General features: G+C 36.5%; 1 protein-coding gene across 1 annotated transcript; it reads right to left on the bottom strand.

Moving 5' to 3' along the window:
* Positions 1-5063: 5063 nt before the first annotated feature.
* On the bottom strand, positions 5064-20624 carry LOC113234373 (zinc finger protein 23-like). The gene is made up of 15 exons (XM_026469683.1): positions 20475-20624; positions 18816-18950; positions 18167-18289; positions 15708-15877; positions 14678-14848; positions 13206-13326; positions 11421-11525; positions 11076-11227; positions 10605-10664; positions 9005-9118; positions 7504-7635; positions 7275-7430; positions 6906-7038; positions 6689-6835; positions 5064-5903 (listed from the first exon to the last, which is right to left on the bottom strand). Exons 1-15 carry the CDS (start codon positions 20622-20624, stop codon positions 5739-5741), a joined length of 2034 nt encoding a protein of 677 aa, XP_026325468.1. The 3' UTR covers positions 5064-5738.
* Between the last annotated feature and the right edge of the window lie 773 nt (positions 20625-21397).

The following is a 21397-nucleotide window of genomic DNA, read 5'->3' as shown; positions in this document are numbered from 1 at the left end:
ATAGAGTCAACAGATTATGTAACGAAGATTATTCAAGTTTTTGTACCTGTCTAATAAATTATAAATAATTGTAATGATTGTTTATTATAATGAATCGTCGGATTCTCCTCCACATGGACGGGAATCATCACTTGTATCCTCATTAATTATTAATTCTTGAGTACACAAATTGTCAAACGCAACATTACTATTCCAATCAGACAATATCTTCTTTCTTGAACCCGCTCACATTCGCGATTAACTTCTTCATAAATATAATCCATTGTTATAAAAATTAGAATCTGAAACGCATTAGGCATTCACTAATTGATTAGAATTCGAGCTGTCAAAAGTTAAATGGTTCGACGGAGTATAATTTGCCCACAAAGGTAAAATATGTTCTTCAAACTGGAATGAGTTCGCTGCCGAGGTATCGCCCTTTCTAACAAAAAGAATAATCGAAATCGAATTGAGAACCTCCTCCATTTTTAAGTCGGTTAAGAAAGACAAATTCCTTGGCTCTGACAGGACTCGAATCTGTGCCTGAAAGCTCTATTTAATCGAAATCCGACGAGTCGATTCGGCGTAATTTTCGCCAAATAATAGAGGAAGAATAAAAAACAAAAACTTTTTTTCACTATATTTTTTTTCTTTTTTAAATTCGTCACACACTGTTTAACTATGTGAAAATGTGCTGTATTTAAACAAGTACGTTTATCTAGAAGTACATTACGTTAAAATAACTATTTACATCAACAGCCACATTGACGTGTGGTGTTGTGAGATACAAGGAAAGGGCCCCCTGATGTTATTAATAATATATTTACCGGTAATACAGTCGAGTTTTTTGTACACCAGTTCACACAATGCTATAAAGGCTCAATTTAAATAGACGCAGAACGGTACGGAAGCACATTTTTGTTAACCATAGCATAATTAACTCGAGTCAATTGTGTAATGTAGAATAGAATAAGTTTATTTGCCAGAATACAGTAACATATAGGTCTTAGGTAAAATTAGGTACATTGTATTCAACCTGCTAGCAGATGTGCAAATATTAATGGGATTCAATGTTTAGTCTCTGTACTTTCAAATTAATGTAACTATATTAATATAGAAGCAATATGTTAAAAGTATGTCCTTGTAAAAATTTAATTTCATTTGGTAATTTATTTAAAATAATTTTATAAACATGTTGAAGCAGTTATTCTTATAAATTATTTTATGGCAACGAGGTTGGTATAAAAGATCCATAATTTTTGCTCTAGTCTGCCTTTGAATGACTTCACCTCGTATTTTAAAATATTGAAGATGAGTTGATAAATACGCAGATATCCCTAATGTATATGCATGGCAAAGGTAATAAATGTTTAGCATACGTATAACGTACCAACTAGATACATAATATGATTAAGCTACGTTTCCACCAGATCTATGAGAAGTAGGTAGGCGGTGCGAGGAGGCGTAGCGAAGGTGTGAAGCGGAGCGAGGATAAGTAGCGGTGAGTTATCTATCACTAGTCCGAAATGACATTTGCCAGAAATAGCGTTTGCTCGAATTTTCATAACCTCGAAAGTAATTTTGAGAGGAAAATGTTTTTTCTTTTAAACCTAACTTAACCTAACCTAATCGTGTCTTTGCGATACACATCCAACATATCCTGAAAGAACAACGGTTTCGTTACAATTTGGTTTTCGGTGTAATGAAAATTCGAACAAACGTTTTTTCGGAAAAAAAAATCGAGTTTGTGATAGGTTACCGGGTGGGGTGAGTGAAGGCGAGGACGAGATCGCTCGCGTACCTCGCACACATCTCGCGCTTTCTTGTATGTACAAATACTTAACTCCGCTAGCCATCCTCCACCAGAGATGCGCTAAGCGAAGCTAGGAAAATGAAGTAATCTTATTGGTGGATTATTTTCTCGCACACCTAGCTACATCTCTGGTGGCATCGCAGCCTAGGACGAGTATGATAAGTACATACTAACTTAGTAGCTCGGCTTGTATGTGTGCACGTCCGCCTCACGTATTCGAACGCACACATTCACATAACGTTGGCTATGTAAACTGAGTCTTTAGTAATTTATAACAATTTCAAATTAATATTTATTTATTGAATATCGTGATATTTTTACCACCATGATTTGCATAATTTTTTTTTAGTCTACTAACGGTCCATTTCACATACGATGAGTCCTGTGACATTTCCAATTTTTACGTTGCACACATACTATTTCTAACTAATCTCTCAACAGTTACAAAAAGAAACCGTAAATTTGTCATAATGTACCAAAAACAAACAATATTCGTTGCAGTTGCTGTAAGTAAAAATTACAATATCTTAAATAGATATAAAATTAAATAAAGATAGAAATAAATTACCCCAACTATACGTACATACTTGTTGCGTACAGTGGAATATATACGTATACATATATAGATTTATAAAATTCAAAAAACAGAACGTTCGATTAGGTATCGTTCTCGAATTGTAGGGCGCTTTCCGAACTATTCAGAACATTCGAGTTAAGAGCTCTCATGCCAAAAAAGTTTTGACGTTGACTCCGCCCAAATTTGTGAAACAAATATATGCCTGAAGTTCGCGTGACATGCGACAGGAGATGTTGAATTTTGCCCATTAAAAGTCTTAAGAATTTTGCGCAAATTCGTTTTAGTGGAATAACTCTAAAACTTAAAAAGAATCAGTAGTGTCAGTTGTCGATCATGCATAAATATAATTAATTATCTAATTTTTGTCCTAATAACCTGTAGCATTTCGAGGATAAATCGAACAAATGTGAAAATTAGAGGTCATTTCGTGATTTTTGTTATGTTTCTGATTAATGTCTATGCTCGAATGTATCGTGTAGTTACCCATACAATATTTTATTTTTAACTTTAAAGTGGATATACCCCTCTAAAATCAAATCGAAGATTAGGAATTTTTCCTCTGCTCCCGCTTAAACGTTCGATTCGGACTATCAAATAGCGTTTTCTGAGTAAGTCAATGGAGATAAAGAAAAAACATTTTTAACACTTTAAAGGCCTAAAATATAGGAATGCATAAAAATAAATTAATAAAATTGAACAAAATCCAGACTTTATTTAATATAATAAGATATTTCCATATAACATTCTTGCTTTGTAAACAATAAGACGTTCGGTAATTTTCATTTGATAGCTGTGTTCTGAATAACGTTTGCCGTCGAGACGTTACGAGTGTGACGTCATTTCGGTTCGGTTTCGAATACGACAGTTTGACGTTCGATTCGGGTGTTGTGAATAAAAATGAAAAAAATTATCGACCCCCTGGTGAGAGCGAAACACGGTATGCTGAAGGCGCTGGTTCGAATCTAGCCGGATCGAAGGAATTTCTGTTAGTGTTCGATCTTTGTATCAATAATTATAATTAGCATGATAAATATCTGAAAATATTCATAGTTTTGTGTCTTTAATCTGTGACTAAAAATTGTAATACTACAATCTCAGTACAGAGTACTAAAAAAACTGAACTCAAAAGTTTGTGGACTTACGTCTATTTGCCAAGTTTTATTTAAATCGATTACCGGAAAGTGCGCGAAACTAGCTGCTCCTAGTTTGCCACCTTTAGAGATGGAATGTTTTCTTCAAATTTCAATGGAACCACTACCGGGTACCCTCTTTCCAACAAAAAAAAAGAATCATCAAAATCAATTCACAAAAAAATACAGTCAATTGAGGACCTCCTCCTTTTTTTGAAGTCGGTTAATAAATAGTCTATAATTGAGGACCGTCGGAACAAAAACTTTAAGTCACATTTGACTTGTTTTTCTTCTTAAATAGTAACTTATTTGTTAACGGTAGTAAGTAGTAGCAACCGCTAAATTCTCTTTCAAAATACATTTCAAATGAGCAGGTCGGAACAAAATGATTATATAACAAATTATGATAAATAAAACTTTAAACTATATTACACATAATGAGGAACTAAAAACGCGTAATGGCAGTGGTGAATGCCATCAAAGGACATTCAATTGAGTAATCTCACAATTTACACAAAATTGTATATAAGTTAATTTTTTTTAACTTTGGGCACATGACCAACTATGTCTAACCATTTATTTAACTTTTGACATATATGCATGCCTCCGAAGTTTCTTAATTATTGACAAACAACCATACACAAAAACGCAATACTTCCTGGACTTTTTATTTTTTTAAATTTTAGTTAAGCGAACATGCTCTTTAGCTCTTGATATTTTCTTGATTATGCAACGAAGATTATTCAAGTTGATACATTTTGGTAATAAATTATATTGAAATGAAATAAATTATAAATTATAATAAATTCTTATTGTTTATTACAATGACTTGAATCCTCATTAACATTAATTATTCATGCTTGAGAACACAAATTGTCAAACGCAACGTCACGATCCCAATCGGACAATATCTTCTTTTTTGAACCCACTCACTTACACGATTAAAACTTCTTCATAAGTAAAATCGATTGTTACAAAAAATTGAATCGGAAACGCATTAGGACATCACTACGACCCCTCCTACGTAAAGTATCGTATGTTGAAATTAACAAGTTTACAGGGGAGCGTTTTAAAGTTTTCAATTCCCTGAATGATCTAATTTTAAAATAAATTGTGGTTGTTCATCTAAACGACGAATCTGGGATTTTATAATACTCTATGTGAGAACGAGCTTTACCGAATAAAACTGAGAAACGCTAAAGTCACGTGTTATGTTTAACTTTAAAACGCTCCCCTGTAAACTTGGCAATTTCGACATACGATACTTTACGTAGGAGGGGTCGACTAATTGATTCGAATTCGAGCTGTCAAAGCAATGTGTCAAAGGTTAAATAAATGGTTGGACAGAGTATACAGCAGGGTATGGTTTGTCTTAGTAACACAAAATCTACTGAACACGCCACAAAAAGTGTCTTTTTTATGACACCAAGTGGTAAGCTACACGCCTGTCCATAACAGCTGCAGTGCCACTCAAAGATCTGAGAGACACTGCCACTGCGCCTGTCACCCTGACACATAAGTTGACAAGCCCCATGTGCCTGTAATTTCACCAGCACCTTTACCCTTCAAAACCGGAACGCAGTAATGTGACTCATACTTTCACAAGGAGATCTACTGCTCCTAAATTTTTTATCACACTGGCACGTAAATAGTATGTTTGCATGTAGGCGAATTTGATTATAATACCCCCAAATAAAACCCTCGGACCTTTTTTCTTCGCATTTCACAGGAGTGTTGAACCAAATAGTTTACATTATCTAATACTATAATCTCATTGTATACACAAAGGTTTTTATTTTTCCTTGAGACGTCACTCTTCTCAACTAACTAATATTCTATGTCTGTGAATAAAAACGTTGTTTACCTTAAAAATAATTCTGTGCTTGTATCTGCTGCACGCGACTGTAACACGCCATGCAATGAAAAGAAAAAAGGCCCGAGCGTTTTATTTGGGGCACTATAGCCAAGTTACCCTGCTTGCAATCACACTATTTATGTACAAATGTGATAAAAAACATTGTATGTTTACGGGACGGTACGCGAATTACGGACCTCCACTCCGAAAGCCCTCAGTGTTCGACTTCGGGCTTCTAAGAGGACTCGTTAGTAATTCCTTATTTACCGCCTACAATACACAATGTACTATTACGTCACTGAATACTTCATTGTCACTAAGGCCCCGTAGGAATGTCAAAAGCGTCACTGATATACCAATAAAATGTTAATCGTCAATAAGGCGTCACTGAGGCCCGGCAGTTACGTGAAAGTAGACCTCACACGACGGGATGGGCTGCCGGCTCCACGACTCGAAGACGATGGGAGTTTCTGCTTTCGGGAACATGTTTGGCAGCGCTGATTCTAATTTCGGCGGCTCGCGCACTTCCAGCGGCAGCTCGGGCTTTATCTGTGTTGATAAATATAACTGTTTTATGAACAAAATACCGATATTAATAATTAGTGGAATTGCATCTATTTGCCAAGTTTCATTGGAATCGGTTAAGGGGAAAGTGGGTTAAACCCAATAAACCGGACTCATCCCATCATCTGCCATAGGTGGAATATAGACGAAAGATGTATGGAAAGACGACATGGCTCTAGATTCCACATAAGTTTAATTCAATGAGTATTTCATAGCATTCAAGTTTATTTGAAAAGAGCAATCCCTAGAGTTTCTTGCTCGTTCTTCTCGGGGAGGTCAGCGTAGTGAACGAGCAGTAGCTCAAATGTGACGGTTTTAAGTGTAAATTTATTTTACCTATGGAATAAATGATTTTTTCCCATTCGAATTTTTTCCACAAATTTGAATGGGACCACCACTGCTTGTTTTTGCAAGAAAAAAGAACTCTCGAAATCGGTTCGCAAATGTCGGAGTAACGAACGAACGAACATACACAAAATAAAATATTCAAACTGAGAACAGTAACGTAGGTAAGATACATTTTCATTTTTCATGCAGGTAAAGTCGGCTGTAATGTGCTAAATTACACCCATTGGCCTTTCCATTACATTGCCGCCTTATGGCGGGAACGGATTTTTTTTACATTTAATTTCTCTTATACGTTAACATTAAGCAAACATTTTTAATGCTCAAAAATCTGAATTATTTCAATTTTGATGTACAGAAAAAAACTAAAATTTGCAGTTGTGAAGCGAAGTCTATTCATAGAAGAGGAAACTGCGAGGGCCGACCTTGGCGGTGCGCCGGATCTTCAGGTGCACCAGGTTGAAGTGCGTGCGCAGCGCCGTGCGTTGCGTGAACTTGCGCCCGCACGTCGAGCACTCGAAGGGCTTCTCGCCCGTGTGCGTGCGCACGTGGTTCGTCAGCACGCTCTTGCCCTGGCGGAAGCGAAACCAAACGTCACTTCTGCGTGTCCGCCCGTTCTGGGTGGCAATTAGTTCTACGCACCCGGAAGGCCTTCCCGCAGGTGTCGCACACGTGTCGTGGCGGCGGCCGGTGTCCTCTGTGCACGGAATGCACGTGCTTCTGCAGAGAGCTGCGCGTCGCTAGAGTGGCGGTGCAGTGCGGGCAGCGGTGGGACCTGCGCGAGACACAAGCCGCGGGACTGCATGTAGACGAAATACGGGACGCTTTCGGAGCATAATACGGGACACTTTCAGGGTTCAGTACGGGACATTTTCAGGGCATAACACGGGACTATTTCGGATCATAATAAGGGACAATATCGGGACATACTACGGGACACTTTCGGGACATAATACGGGACACTTTTGGGCCATAATCATAATTTCAAAACGTAATACATATAATACATGCCTGATTCCTTCGTGTTGTACATTCACGTGATGCTGTAGCCTAGCTTCCGTGTCGAATCGCTTGTCGCATCGTGAACAGCAGAACTTGAGGCTTTGCTTGTCTTTGTGTTTGAGGCTTTTCTGGAGGTGCTGGCGGAGACTATGCGCTGATTTGAACCTACAAAGACATTTGTTTGACGCATATGGGACATACGAGACATATACGAGACAGAGAGTGGGATATTTCTTACCTAGTGTCGCACTCGACGCAATAGAATTCTTTGGCATCGGTGTGTTTCAACTGATGATGCTTAATCTGCGCGCGAGTGCGGAACCGCGCGCCGCATACCCAGCATGAATAATTCTTTATGCCTTCATGGATCCTGACATACAATAAAATATTCAGGTACAGGTTTTTTAGTAACATTACACCATTTTGACAATGAAACTAATTTTTCGAAACTAAATAGCGCATGTTTTTTTTTTAAACAAACTACCTCTTCTCTACGAGCTCCCCAGTCGCTCTTTTTTAAAAAGTGAATCGTGAATTTATTCATTTTATTCTCCACTGGAATTATAGTTGCTCAAGTAGACACGTCGGAAGATATTATACTTATAATAATAAATATTATTTCATTCCCTGGTTTCCCACAGAAGCAAAAACCAATGGAAGTGCCTTAAACCTCGATTACTATCAGAACCGCTGTCGCTAAAGCTCACATATTAATAATTTAAACACTATGAAATCTTCATAGTCAATGTCGTAGTTTCTAATTTAAAAAAAATCTGGACTGTTAATATAATTTAAACTTTACCTTAACGACATATCGTTTAAAGTTCAATACCATCAATACTTATTATTGCAAGTTGCGACGTTTTAATTTTGCATTGAAATTTAAATAAATGTGCTGCCATCTAGCGGTTAATAACTGAATGACGATGAATTGCAGATGTTTGCTTAGTTCTCTAAACAAGAAGCGACCATATTGCAGCGGTATAAAGTTTACTTTCGTTGTATGTAACAAAAAAATGCTTACGATAAACTGGAAATAGCAAATATATTAAAATTAAATAAAATAAGAGTTAATGATGATACGAAACACCATAGACAGTATTAGAAGTGCGACTACCATTTTTGCACTCCAAAATAGCGGAATAAGGCATTTTTGTACGATTTTCGAGGTTTCGCGGGAAATAATTGACAAGACTATGTTCAAGTATGTCAAACTCCACGTATTGTTGGACACGTGTCACTCCAACTTAACACTTCTACTCATTGACTTACAAATAAATGGACGACGGGTCTAATACAAAAACCACGAAAAAAATGTCCCAAGTCAACCTATTTAAACGTAGTGACATGTAAAGGAATATGAAAAAGCTAAAACGTTGAATTTAAATTGTAATGTCATCGCAGTACTGTCTAATATTGCTTGCTTCGCTGTCAGTCGAACAAACGAAGACTAAAGCGTGAATGACGCTCTGTATACGATTTTAACGCCCTATAAGTTCGGACACTTTTTAGCGCGGACCCGACGTCCATATAATTGTAAGTCAATGCTTCTACTGTATTTGTTCTGTGGCCGTGTCCGTGTTGAAATGGTGATATGTCAAAAAAAAAAACAAATAAATATATTTCTTTCTTGCTTTCTTTCAATTTAGTTCCGAAAAAAATGGTTTCATTGCCAATAATTATTTGTTTTAGTTACAATCCTTGACTAATATTACATCTTTCAGGTCAAAATTACTCACTGCAAATGTTCCGACAAGGAGTCTTTGTTGACAAAGGATTTCCCGCACTGGTCACACTTCGGCCGATCGCCGCTGTGGTGGTTGCGCATGTGACCTCGGTGAGTTTTGCTGTTGCTGTTATACCATAAAGTACATTTTTAAATATAATAAATACAATATACAATTGTTCTTTCTTGAGTGGGGCAGTATGGGGAAGTCGGAACCCACAGAAAATACAGGGAAACTGTCCTAGGAACCATTGAGTCTTTTTTTGTGAAAACAATTTTGCCATCAAATCAGTTTAATGTAAGTTTAGTTCAATTTACGCAGTAAGTTCAGTTTAACATTTCATTGTATGGAAAGAAAAAATCGGGACAGATGAAATTGGTGAAATTTAATAAAAAGTTATTTTTCATGCAAAACGCTTAACATTTTGTTAATTTTTTTTTTGTTAGAGATAAAGCGTAATATACATACAAAAAAAATTCAGTCGAATTGAGAAGCTCCACCTTTTTTTTTAAGTCAGTTAATTGTTTTAGGAATGTGATTTTTGGGTATTTTGTGTAAAACATTTTTTTTTTAAATTACATACAGTCGAGTGTCGGTAAAATAGTTGATTGACACAAATAACCGACGATGACCTTCTGAACTTCTGCTGTCTCAATTTTTTTCTTCCTATACAATGAAATCATACTTGCATGAAAAGGAATCTAAAAAACTATCAATTTTAATTATTTATTAATTTTATTTATTTGTATATATTTTTATTTAAGACAACTTACAAAACATACACAAACAAGTGGTCATAACAGTAGATATCGGGGCTCGAGTTTTTGTGTTGTTTCATTTACAAGTTGCCACGGCATGCGTTTATACGTAGGAGTATTAAAAAAAACTAAAAGTAATTGACTACTTACAAATTAACTGCTTAAGCTTAATGTTACATGTTTTTATTGGTTACTCTACGTGTCAACTAGTTAGGTACAATTTTGTTATTATTATTTTGTTATTATATTATTCATTTCGGATGTAAAATACTTTATGAAATTTCATCAACTTCGGGTGTCCCGATTTTATGTCCCATGCAATGAAATGATCCCTTCATGAAATTGAGTCGATTAGCACAAAAAAATGTTTCCCAATTTTATTCATTTTTATGGACAATGGACAACACACGCTTGGCCAAAAAATTGACTATGCCAAAATTGTTTTCACAAAAAACTTCATAGTCCCTAAGACAGTTTCCGTGTATCTTCTCTGGTTTCGGATTTCCCCATACTGTCTCATTTTGGATCGCCGAGCCAGCGGAGAAAGTCTCATTTTAAAGAAAACACTGGGATATTAAAAGAACCAGGGCTTTTGGTGACACTCGTTTACTCAAGCTTCTTCAATATACTTTCTATAAAACAAATTTCTCGTCTTTTATTTTGTTATCTTTCGCTCTCGTTCCTCTCTGTCTTCTTCTCTATCTCTCGCTTACACTCACCGTCCCTCTCACACACACATTTGGATACGTTCACTCATCGCCTAATATTATAATAATGCATGCATGAAGATATCAGCAATCCCATTCTGGTTATTCTTATTCATTAAAGCTGGCATTAAAAAAGCGTATACTTACTTGGATACCTTTCCACAAATATGACATGTGTATACTGTCATAATTCCTTCGTGTTGTGATCTGGAAAAAAAATGTACATGAATCGATACCTCGCACGCAAGTTGTTGTAATCTTAAATATATACTTTTTTCTACTTTAAAATATCAATTATAATTTCATAAGCCACATCACAAAGGTACTCTTTTTAGTTCAGAATCAAAATTATATTGTTCATCATAGCTCTGTACTTGTGGGGCTAACACAATAGTCCCACAAGTTATAGACAAAACTGGAAAAGCAACAAAAATACGGGACATTTGCGAAACATAATACGGGGATTTGTAAAACAAAATACGAGACATTTGCAAAACAAAATACGGGACATTTGTAAAAAACACGGGTCACTTATAAAACAAAATGCGGGTCATTTGTAAAACAAAATACGAGATATTTGCGAAACAAAACACGGGACTGAAAAATATCTGTACTTACTTGTAATGATCCAGTATAGACGCCCGGTCGATCATGCGCCGTCCACACTGCAGGCACTCGTACCGGCGAGTGTGTATCAGAGAGTGCACACTATAACTGTACGACGTCGGTAGGTACATGCGACAGAGTTTGCACTCAAACTGACCACGAGACTACAAACAATTACATTACTTTTAATTATTCATATAAAGGTAGGACACTGTCAAAGGTAGCAATTCTTGAATATACACTCAGTCCAGACGCCACAGTCTCATTAGTTTAAATTAGGAATTATTTCATACATAAATCCAAAACATCTAACACTATTTCATCATAATGAACTACTTAGTACAACGGTACACTCACCGGGCTATGTTTACCCATATGGTTTTGCAGTTTGGCCTCGAAGTTGAAGCCTTTGAAACAGAAATTGCATTGATATGGAAACTTCAGGTTTGCTTTGCTCTCTTCCTGCAACAATAGGGTTCAGAATCGGTGGAAGACCCAGCTATGGCTGCCATACAAACTTTTTTAGCGCCAGATAAAAATGTGCTCTAATTCGATTGAAAGTGGACATGTCGGGGTCTCTATGAGTGTTTAATAATAATTAGCGGTCAAAATTTATTTTTCGCCATTTTTCAATAGGTATGGCTGCCATACAAACTTTTTTGGCGGTAGATAAAAATTTCTATTAATTCGACTGAAAATGGCATGGCTTCAATCACAATTTGGGGTAAAAATTTTGTTTCTGCCGTTTTTCGATATAGCCGTAATTTTTTATGTAAATGGCTATTGAAAAAACTTGCTTTGCTCGGGCTGAAAATTGGCACAAAAAAATTTCTAAGATTGTTTGATAATTAGTGGTCAAAATATATTTTTGCAATTTTTAAATATGGTCACCATTAAAAAGCTATTTCAATTTTTTTTAAAACAAAGCCACAAGTGCCGAGGCCGGAGGCCGAGGTCCGCGGAGGGCGAGGCCCGAAGCGTCCGCACGCCATCAAATGGAGATAATATACGGAAACGTAAGAGATTACGAGTACAAGATCTCACAATTGTAAAAATGTAAAGCATGCTTCCCGATGTAGTGGAAATGAGATACTTATTATAACGTTGTTGTATCTCAACCGTCTCTTTGTTAGATTTGATTTTCTTGAAAGCTATGCCAAAGAGAAGTATTTAGGGGGCAAAAATGCCAAACTACTGCCGAATTTCCTGTACTATGAATACCAAATCAACGATACTCAGAATACTCAGACCAAAACCAACTTAGAAATATTCGTTTCTTAAATTGGCATAAATCAGGAATCGACCTCCTCATCAAGCGCCCATAGTACTGTAGTCTAGGCTCTACTCTATGAGTAGAATCACTGGCTGAGTGAATAGATTTATAATTAGAATGCTTTGAAAATGAAGTAAGAGAAAAGAATGGAGCATCTTGACATTATTGATTTGTAACCCAAAGCCAAAACTATGTGAAAGAATACAATAAAGTATATTTTGAAGATTATTCCACTTTATATTCATAAAAGTACCTCTCGCTACGCATCCCAAGCTACGCCTCAGTACAGTACTAACTGTTGTGCCACCGAAGAGCATGAACACACCCCGTAAACTGAAACCGACCACGCGCCGCAGGCCGAGCCCGACCCCACTGTAGGTGGGGTATAGAGCTCGTATAACACGTGTATACCTTAAGGATACAACATAATAAAACATTGTTGGCGACCAGCTGTGACGCAGCCTCCTTCGTTTTTGTACTTCTTTTTTTTAAATTTACATTCGATTTATAACATACTTTTTGACTGTTTTAATTTAGCAAAATTTTGGCAGTTGCTTCCGCTGCGCTGCCTTGTTCGGTTTCATATCCAATTTTTCAAATTAAACGTGTTTTAATCTGCATATAAGGTGTTTCCATCATAGTGCATACATTTATAGTCTACTCGCCAATAAACACTATTCATTTATTTACACGTATGGACAGCGACGTATGACGCAACTTGGGTGTCCGGTAACATAGGTAAGATTGGAACATAAACTCTATATTGTTTTCGATAGCAGTGCCTAACGTGTCATTGCCTTTAGTTTTTACAAAATAATTTGCATTGAAAGGTATCTGGAGAGTTTCAGTTTCGTAATCTTAATTTTTACCTCTCTCTGTTTAACTTGCTCTTCAGGGTTCAGCGTAACCACTCTGATCTTCGTTGGGTCCAGCTCGATGGGCTTACGGATTGACGATTTTTTTTCTACAGGTTCCTCTTTTCGGACGTCTCTGGAAATTATTGATTACAATTCAGATATAGCATGCAGAACACATGTATGGGATAAGAAAATATATAACGAAACACTAATAAAACTTAAATTAAAAAAAAACCTCAAAAGGTTGCATATTGGCTTTTTTATTGGAATTACATACATTTGCCAAGTTTTATTAAAATCGGTTAAAGTGTTTTGCCACTGAATGCCGAAAGCCAGTACAAAGAGCTATAACAAAAACATATAGGAGAAGTTCGTCAACTCGGTAACTTGACCTGTGGCTCAGCAAGTAAGTGGTAAGAGCAATGCTACGGTGCAGCATGGTCATGGGTTCAAATCCCACCGGGTCGACGACATTTTTCTGTGTTTGATCTTTGCATTCATAATCATAACAAAACTATTGAGAATAGTTGTGCCCTCCAGTGTTGAGTAACGGAACTCCTAAGCCAAACAGTTCATTAGGTTTTATAGACTTAGACGTAGTGTGATCATCAGTTATGAAGTTAGTAATAGTAAACCTTACTGACACATTTAATTTTGTTACATATTACATTCAAAAAATATTTATACACCGGTTTTGATACTAATGGCAGGGCTTCATCACTCGCTCAAGGTTACGCGATAAGTGCCTATCGCTGAGTGTACCGACGTCGGTACTAGCGCTCATACAAATCTTTCATTTACGAGCATTGGGCTCCGCAAGATTGCACACGGCATGCAACATTATTTTCACCTCTATGAGCGCGTGCTTAGGTACCTTTTTTCTTGTAGTGAGTGCCTGGTGTCATTAGTCGAGATTTAGTAGGCTATCATAGCGTAGGTATTTTCGATTTTGTATAAGTGATGTATCTGTTACGTAGTAACTATTAAGTAAATTGTGTTAATGGCGCTTCATACCATTTGCCACTATTTTGTTATTCCATGCATGCTTCGGTGTCACATACAGCCAAATGCTCACAGACAAAGGCTTTACTTATAATTTCCCTCTTTTGCGTCGGGGTTAATAAAAAAATGCGGGACACAGAGAATATAAAACGGGACACCTAATCTTCGGTCCACTAACTAAAACGCGGCTAAGTGACAAATGGTCAAATATCTGTTGTAAATAGGAAAAAGATAGATTACAAAATTCTCTTTTAAAAACAGATAAATTTAGTTAACGTGTTCGAGTTATCGGAACTTACTCTAAAGATGCACAGCTGAAATGTCATTAAACAATTTTAATATTCTAAAACTGAGCTAGAGTTGAGTGATTTATTAGGATATCTCAAAAAATATTTTATCACTTTTATCTTTTGTTCTAGAACGTAATAAAGAACTGAGATTTGTTTTGTCATGATGTTTACAGTGAATATAAAGACATTTACCTTGTCTTTCTCTTTTTAACTTTATCCTCTTTCTTTCTCCCTCTACGTTTCTTTTTGTCACCGTCTCCGTTCTTCTCTGTCAACTCGAGGCTCTCGCTCTCCTGAAGGAGCTGGGCTAGATCGTCTTCCGTTATTTTACTTACTTCTTCTTCTGTTAATTTCACATTTGACCTGGAGAGTTATTTTTAAATTAGGGAAAATCCAAAGCAAAAAAGACAGTTCAGAACAAGTGGAAGTGGACGTAGTCTTTTTGTTATCATACCAAGTGACAGGACGAACGAGTCGCATGCCTGCTGGTAAGCGACAACCCTGTTCATAGCAGGTGCAGTGTCAGAGCTTTAAATAGCAAAGATCTGAGGGGCACTGCCACTGAACCCGTCATCCTGAGACGTAAGCTGTCAAGTCCCGTGTGTCTGTAATTTCATCAGCACCCTTGCCCTTGAAAAATGGAATGCAGTACTGCTTGTATTGATATTCCACTTTTCAGTTTTGGTTATTTTGTTAAATGCTATGTGAACTACATGACTACTGCTTTTCTTTAAAACAATTTTGATGTGCTTCATGTTATTTAATATACTCACCAGCATATTTAGCGGTAGTTAAATCCCCAAAATAATGCAGTGTTTTTAACCGACTTGAAAGAAGGAGGATGTTCTCAATTCGTCTGTATTTTGTTACTACAAACCCCTGACCATAGAGGTCGTCAAATTTTTTGTACGTTACGCGATTACTCCGGCATTTGTGAACAGATTCTGGTGATTCTTTTTTTGTTGGAAAGAGGGTATCTCAGTTTTGGTACCATTCCAATTTGAAGAAAGTACTCCACCTCTAAGGGTGGTAACCGATTTCAATAAACTTGGCAAATAGATGTAATTCCAGTCACTTTTGAGATCGTTTTTTCTTGTTCATAAACAGTTATGTTCCGCTAAAATGCTGGTGTGTGTATACAGTGTGTTTTATTTGGTTAATTTTTTTTTATTTCAATAATCTTGTTGTTAAAAGTGTCAAAGTAAAAGCCTAGAACACTCACCTATACTCTTCCAATGTGATATTGTCCTCATAATCCGAAAAGTCCAACTCGGTTTTGACGTTCTCCTCCACTTTGCTGACGTCATTCGCAGCCGAGACGAAGGGGACATCGTGTACGGGAGCCGGAAGGAGTATGCCGTCTAATTCAGTCTTTAGGATTTGTTTCTTGTGCTGAAAGAAATTGCAGTCTTCTAATTATTTATATTACAAAAAAAAATAGTTATGACGTTAAAAGTAAGTAATTAAAAGTTTATATTAATAACTTTTTAAGTATTGACTTTTAACTCTTTAATTATGTACTTTTACAGATACAAATTTGAAGTACATCAGTAACTAAATTTACCACTTCAAGGTCCTTAACCTTAGAATGTAAGTATCGTGCCTGTCTCCAATTGAGGTAGGTAGACACTATGGCCTTATTTATTTATTATTATATAGAATAGAATAGAATAGAATCGTTTATTTCATGTTATCAATGTCACAATATTACAATTGGAAATACAATGTCAAGGGATAACTATGATCGTCAGTAATAAAATTATTATAATAATAATGAATATAAAATAAAGTAGTATAACTACTGCTTGTCGAATAAAATAAAATTAAAATTGTTTCAAAAGAAACTCATCGACACTGTACAATTCAATATCCAATAAAAGGATTTTTAGTCGGGTACAAAACGTTTCATCGTTTCTAACACTTTTCAGGTGGGTAGATGTTCGTAGAATCGGGGACCTATTACCCTCGGATTTCTAGTTGCAAGTTCGGTACGGTGGGCAACGGTTTTTAGTTTTCCCGCGTTTCGTAACGCTCGGCCTCCGCCCGTACGTCGCTCATAAGTAGCCAAGTTTTTACGCGCATAAACTATTATATCATAGATATATTGTGAGTACATTATATTGTATTTCTTAAAAAGGTTTCTGCAGGTCTGACCCTTTTTTATGCCTACTATTGTTCTTAGTGCACGTTTTTGAAGAATAAATACCCTAATCGACTCAGTTGAATTACCCCACAGTGTGATGCCATAAGACATCAACGAATGAAAATATGCATAATACGTCTGCCTCAATACCACATTGGAGACAAGAGGACGCAGTTTCCTCAGTGCGTATGCAGCACTTTCAAGTTTTTGACATAGAGTTTGTATATGTGACTTCCAGTTCAAATTTGAGTCTAGCGTTAAACCCAAGAATTTACAGGTGTTACATAATGGAACAATGGAGGTGATAATTGGTTTTGTTATAGAATTTCTTCCTGAGAACAACATAAGGTTTGACTTCGATTCGTTAAGAATAAGTCCATTCGCAGAGAACCACTCACACAGCTGCTCATACGTGCAGGCTAATTTTTCTTCCAACTCGTTGTAGGTTTTAGCACACACTATAACGGTTGTATCGTCCGCAAATAGAACCACAAGACCCCCTGATATAAAGTATGGCAGGTCATTGATGAATGCCAGGAATAGTGTATTACCTAGGGCAGATCCCTGTGGGATGCCAATGGTGACGTCACCAGCCGCTGACCTAGTTGTTGTACCGTTTGTACTGACCTGAACCGTTTGCCGTCTGTTTGATAAAAAAGACTTTAATAGGTTATGGGCGACTCCGTTGACGCCATACACAGCTAACTTTTGAATTAATAAATCATTTTCAATTACATCGAACGCCTTTGTTAGGTCACAAAAAATGCCTGCAGTTTTATACTTATCATCTATACTGGTAATAATAGAATCTACTATATTTTGTGCTGCAACTACGGTGGATTTACCTTTCCTATAAGCATATTGTCTATCTGATAACAAATCGTTAATTTCGAAATGATCCATAATACTTGTTGATATAATAGATTCTATTATTTTTGATATATTCGGAACTATGGTTATCGGTCTGTGGCTTTCAACATGGGTCACGTCCCCCTTCCCCTTAAACACTGGACATACACGAGTACTTTTTAAAATATCAGGATATATACCTTCTCTAAACATTTATTATAAATAAATAAGGCCATAGTGTCTTTATTTATGAATAAATAAGGCCATAGTGTCTGCCTTATTCAGAGTGGCGGCGGGTGCGGGCGCGGGTGCGGGCGCTTGTGCTTGTAAATCAAATGTACGTACGCACCCGGGGCGCCTGTCTCGAGGCGGGTGCGGGCGCGGGTGTAAATCTATTGGCTTTGTCCCCCCCCCCCCCCACCTTTTACAGTGCTTGGTCTTGCGTCTGTTGGCGATTTCGACATGTGGATGAACCAGCTCGTAGCTGCTTCGGCACTGCGAAAGGGAAGATACCAAGACCCGCACCTGCACTCCGAATGAGCCCTATGACCTTTCATTCGCGCTCCTGACATGTATAATCTTTAACAGGTTTATGCGACACCGCTTTATGTATTTTTAACGTATTACAAGGTATGTATGTTGTAAATAAAAATAATAATAACAAAGATAGCATTAAAAATATAACAAACCTGTAGGACCCTGTGGTACCCTATCCTGGCTTTGCCGGCGACGTCAAACGATAGGGTGGTAGTGGCACTGAGTGGTGGAGTTGAGTATTTGCTTAGCTCTACATCTTGGGCGTCTATGGGAAACTGAAATTATGTTATCTACTTCATCACCATAAACCATAACAATGAGCTACATACTTCTTTTTTACGGCTCACTATAGGGCCCGGCGGCCGTACTCCAATTGAACTGCGGCATCATGCCGAGTCAGGCCCTTTTTAATAATAATAATAACGCGCATACACTCATAGTGCGCGCACTAGGGAAACCCTGTATCACGGGTGCCATGGACACAAATAGATAACTCGTAGACAACTATAGATAATTCAGGTTTTCTTTTCAAATGCTATACCAACCCCTGGACAGCATCAACACCCCCCAATGGTTTGTGCGTTCAGCGCCCACTGTGGGACGGTAGAGATCACTATGGAAAACAATGATTTAGATGTATGCCTGTGACTGTGACTCAGCAAATAAACAAGTTATCTATAACATGAGATATCAATTAAATTGTTACTAGGTGAGATCAGAATAGCCTATATATTTACAGCTCTATTATTACTGTTACCTATATTACTGTTATGTCGATTACTATTACCACTATTAACTTACTGGAGCACATCTATTGAGGTACTCATTGAGCAACGTATGAGCCCGTATTAGCTTGTGTTTGAAGCGTACGGCCTTTATTAGAAGTGCACTGCATTCGTAGCAAAGCCATTGCGGTAGTCCATCTGATTCCGTTACCTGCATTGAAGAAGTAAAACAATTAGTACGTCATCCATTACAAGATTACAGTTGATATTCAAAATTTACTAAAGGTAAAACACCTGAGAAGAATGTTTTTTGTGTATCATTATAAACATTGCTAGCTGGAAGTATAAACAATTAATGCATGAAATTGTTATCCGAGTCTTGGACAGCATGAAGTCGACAACAACTTCAATCTGTTAGCAGGCAAAGCTTAAACAGTTAATTTGCAAGTAGTTAATATTAGTAGTAGTAGTTAATTACTTTTAGATTTTTTTTAATACTCCTATGTAGAAACACATGCTGTGGCAACTTGTAAATGAAAGAACACTAACTGGAGCCACAATATCTACTGTATTGAGCACTTGTTTGTATATGTATATAAGTTGTCCTAAATAAATACATGATCAAACCCAACTCAGGAAAATATCCTTCGATCCGGCTGGATTCAAACCAATGTCTTCCAACAAACTGTCCTAAACGTCTGTCTAACCATTTATTTAACTTTTGACACATGCATGCCTCTGAAGTTCCATAATTATTGACGTACAACCATAGACAAAAACGCTATACTTCCTGGACTCTTTTATTTTTTTACTTTTAGTGAAACAACATGCTCTTCAGCTCTGATATTTATTGAACCAAAAGATTGTCGGATTCTTCTCCATATGAACGGGAATCATCACTTGAATCCTCAGTAACATTAATTATTAATTCTTGAATACCCAATCAGACAATAACATCTTTTTTGAAACCAGCTCACATTCACAATTTAAACTTCTTCATAAATAAATTTGATTGTTATAAAAAATCAAATCAGAAATGTTTGAGGACATCCCTAATCGATTAGAATTGAAGCTGTCAAAAGTTAAAGAAATGGTTGGACGAAGTATGGACGCTATGCCAACTAAGTTAAAAATAAAAAAAAGATTTGCAACAAGCACATACAAAAATTTTAAGGGCCAGCTAGTTCGTTCCCTGACTTAGTTGGCAAAGCGTCTGGCACGGTTTGCTGGAAGACGTTGGATCGAATCCAGCTGGATCAAAGGATTTTTTTCTGAATGTTCTATCTTTGTATTTAACAATTATTACAAACTAGTGGAGTAATTTAACAAAAATAATTTAATATGGATGGTAGTCAAACATTATGACATTCTGAAATTCTCACTACATTGGTTTCGCCAAATGCAAGTTACAGATCGTAACTTAATTAACTTTTTGGAGTAAGTAATTTGAGTTTGTATTTGTTTGTGTGCAATAAAAGAGTATTTGTATTGTATTATATTGCAACTATAATTAAAATTTTAAACTACAGCAGGTGAAAAGCTTACAAACATTAATATAATTGAAAAATATTCAATTTTAAAGCAACAAACTTGTGTGAAAACTGCAATACTACCAAAGAGTTTTTAAATCAGCAAAAACATATTTTCAACAAAATATCAAAGTTCTATGCATTTATTTGAAAAGCGAATCGAATGCCTAATAGCCTTTAAAAGTTTAGGAAATGAAATTACTCACATTTATGCCGGCTAAATCTCTAAAAAAAGCACTGAATAGCACAACATTTTTCATTCGTTTTCCCGTCGTCATACAACACCGACATATTGTATTCAACGGCTCTAAATCAGGCTTCAGCTCGACGAGCTGTCTAAAATCATGAATATCCATGATTTACACTAATAGATAATAAATAACAGAGATTTCTCATGTGTGTAATTGTTTTTTCACAAATGTAAACAATATGGCGCCCATTTGGCATTTTCTGCGTTTTATTGTTGCTTTGTAAAAAAGTATTTTATTATAACTATGAGTCGAAATAAATGGACACAATAATCTTAAAATGTATGAGAAACACGACAATATTTTTTAAGGTGAACCACCACCAAAATAAGTTTTGTGTTTTATTAATTTGCATACCTAAGAGGCGATCCGTGCGATACAAAAATGCCTGTGATTCACTTATTACAATTTACTTTCAGTAGCTTTACTTTCTTACACCGTTTTGCACACATTCCTCGCCCGCATCCCTAGCACACATCTCTCGCTTTTTCGTATGTACGGACAACGGCACATCAGACTACACATTTTTGTTCGAAAATCGTCTCCAGTGCAACGGAACAAGATACGTCAATGTGTAGCTTAATGATGTACTCGCGTGGTACATACAAATACTTAGCTGCGCTAATCCTTTTCCACCGGAATTGCGCTAAGCGAGGCTAGGAAAATGAAGTAATCCTATTGGTGGATTTTTACCTCGCACACCACCGCCTCGCTACGTCACACATCTCTGGTGACAAGGCAGTCTAAGGTCTTTTTATATTTCTAGAGGAATTTTAAATAAAACACAAACTTTATATATTAAATATAACTTCTTTTTATTATAACATGTATGTATTTAACTACTTATTAATAATTTATTACATTATTAGATAAAACGTATT

Source organism: Hyposmocoma kahamanoa, unplaced genomic scaffold (genome assembly GCF_003589595.1).
Source record: "Hyposmocoma kahamanoa isolate Upper Pololo Valley unplaced genomic scaffold, ASM358959v1 84, whole genome shotgun sequence".
Classification (NCBI taxonomy): Eukaryota; Metazoa; Arthropoda; class Insecta; order Lepidoptera; family Cosmopterigidae; genus Hyposmocoma; species Hyposmocoma kahamanoa.
This window is presented reverse-complemented; position numbering and strand designations above follow the sequence as displayed.

What these genes read in the sequence shown, in the direction of transcription:
- LOC113234373 (XM_026469683.1), bottom strand. Translation starts at nt 20,624, where the DNA reads ATGGATATTCATGATTTTAGACAGCTCGTCGAGCTGAAGCCTGATTTA. An exon ending in GGTACCACAGGGTCCTACAG is followed by an intron (nt 15,878 to 18,166) that starts GTTTGTTATATT and finishes AATTTCTTTCAG; the next exon opens with CACAAGAAACAAATCCTAAA. An exon ending in GTACAACACGAAGGAATCAG is followed by an intron (nt 7,039 to 7,274) that starts GCATGTATTATA and finishes TGTCTCGCGCAG; the next exon opens with GTCCCACCGCTGCCCGCACT.